We start from the raw sequence: 1062 nt of genomic DNA, 5'->3' as shown, positions 1-1062 counted from the left end.
CAGCTATTTTCATCACCAATCTGGCCCTCTCTGATTTGCTCTTTGTCTGCACTCTACCTTTCAAAATATTTTACAATTTCAACCGCCACTGGCCTTTTGGTGATACCCTCTGCAAGATCTCTGGGACTGCATTCCTAACCAACATCTATGGGAGCATGCTCTTCCTTACCTGTATTAGCGTGGATCGTTTCCTGGCCATTGTCTATCCCTTCCGATCCCGTACCATTAGGACCAGGAGGAATTCTGCCATTGTATGTGCTGGAGTCTGGATCCTAGTCCTCAGTGGTGGTATTTCAGCCTCTTTATTCTCCACCACTAATGTCAACAATGCAACCACCACCTGCTTTGAGGGCTTCTCCAAACGTGTATGGAAGACATATCTGTCCAAGATAACCATATTTATTGAAGTTGTTGGTTTTATCATTCCTTTGATACTGAATGTCTCTTGCTCTTCTGTGGTGCTAAAAACCCTCCGTAAGCCTGCTACATTGTCTCAAATTGGGACTAATAAGAAAAAAGTGCTGAAGATGATCACAGTGCATATGGCAGTCTTTGTGGTATGCTTTGTACCCTATAACTCTGTTCTCTTCCTGTATGCCCTGGTGCGCTCCCAAGCCATTACCAATTGCTTGTTGGAAAGATTTGCAAAGATTATGTATCCAATCACCTTGTGCCTTGCAACTCTAAACTGTTGCTTTGACCCTTTCATCTATTACTTCACCCTTGAGTCCTTTCAGAAGTCCTTCTATATCAATACCCATATCAAGATGGAGTCTCTATTTAAGACTGAAACACCTCTGACCACAAAGCCTTCCCTTCCAGCTATTCAAGAGGAAGCTAGCGATCAAACAACACATAATGGTGGTGAATTAATGCTAGAATCCACCTTCTAGGTACAAGAAGTCCCTTTAGGTCCAGATATAGTTTCTTCTATGATTTTCCTATGCTTTGAATAAAAAATTTGAAGCTAATGATATTGAGAATAGATTAATGTACTGAATATAGTCAGATACATTTATTTGAATGTTTATTGTAATACATATATTGTTTTGTTCGATAATT

General features: G+C 40.2%; 1 protein-coding gene across 1 annotated transcript in view; it reads left to right on the top strand.

The window, feature by feature from the left end:
- The window catches only part of LPAR4 (lysophosphatidic acid receptor 4), a 6923-nt gene extending 5867 nt beyond the window's left edge, over positions 1 to 1056 (top strand). Inside the window, exon 3 of the mRNA XM_010832351.1 lies at positions 1 to 1056. Coding sequence (XP_010830653.1) covers positions 1 to 893 — 893 coding nt within the window. The 3' untranslated portion in view covers positions 894 to 1056.
- Positions 1057 to 1062: the final 6 nt, after the last annotated feature.

Source organism: Bison bison, unplaced genomic scaffold (genome assembly GCF_000754665.1).
Source record: "Bison bison bison isolate TAMUID 2011002044 unplaced genomic scaffold, Bison_UMD1.0 scf7180017860897, whole genome shotgun sequence".
Taxonomy (NCBI): Eukaryota; Metazoa; Chordata; class Mammalia; order Artiodactyla; family Bovidae; genus Bison; species Bison bison.
This window is presented reverse-complemented; position numbering and strand designations above follow the sequence as displayed.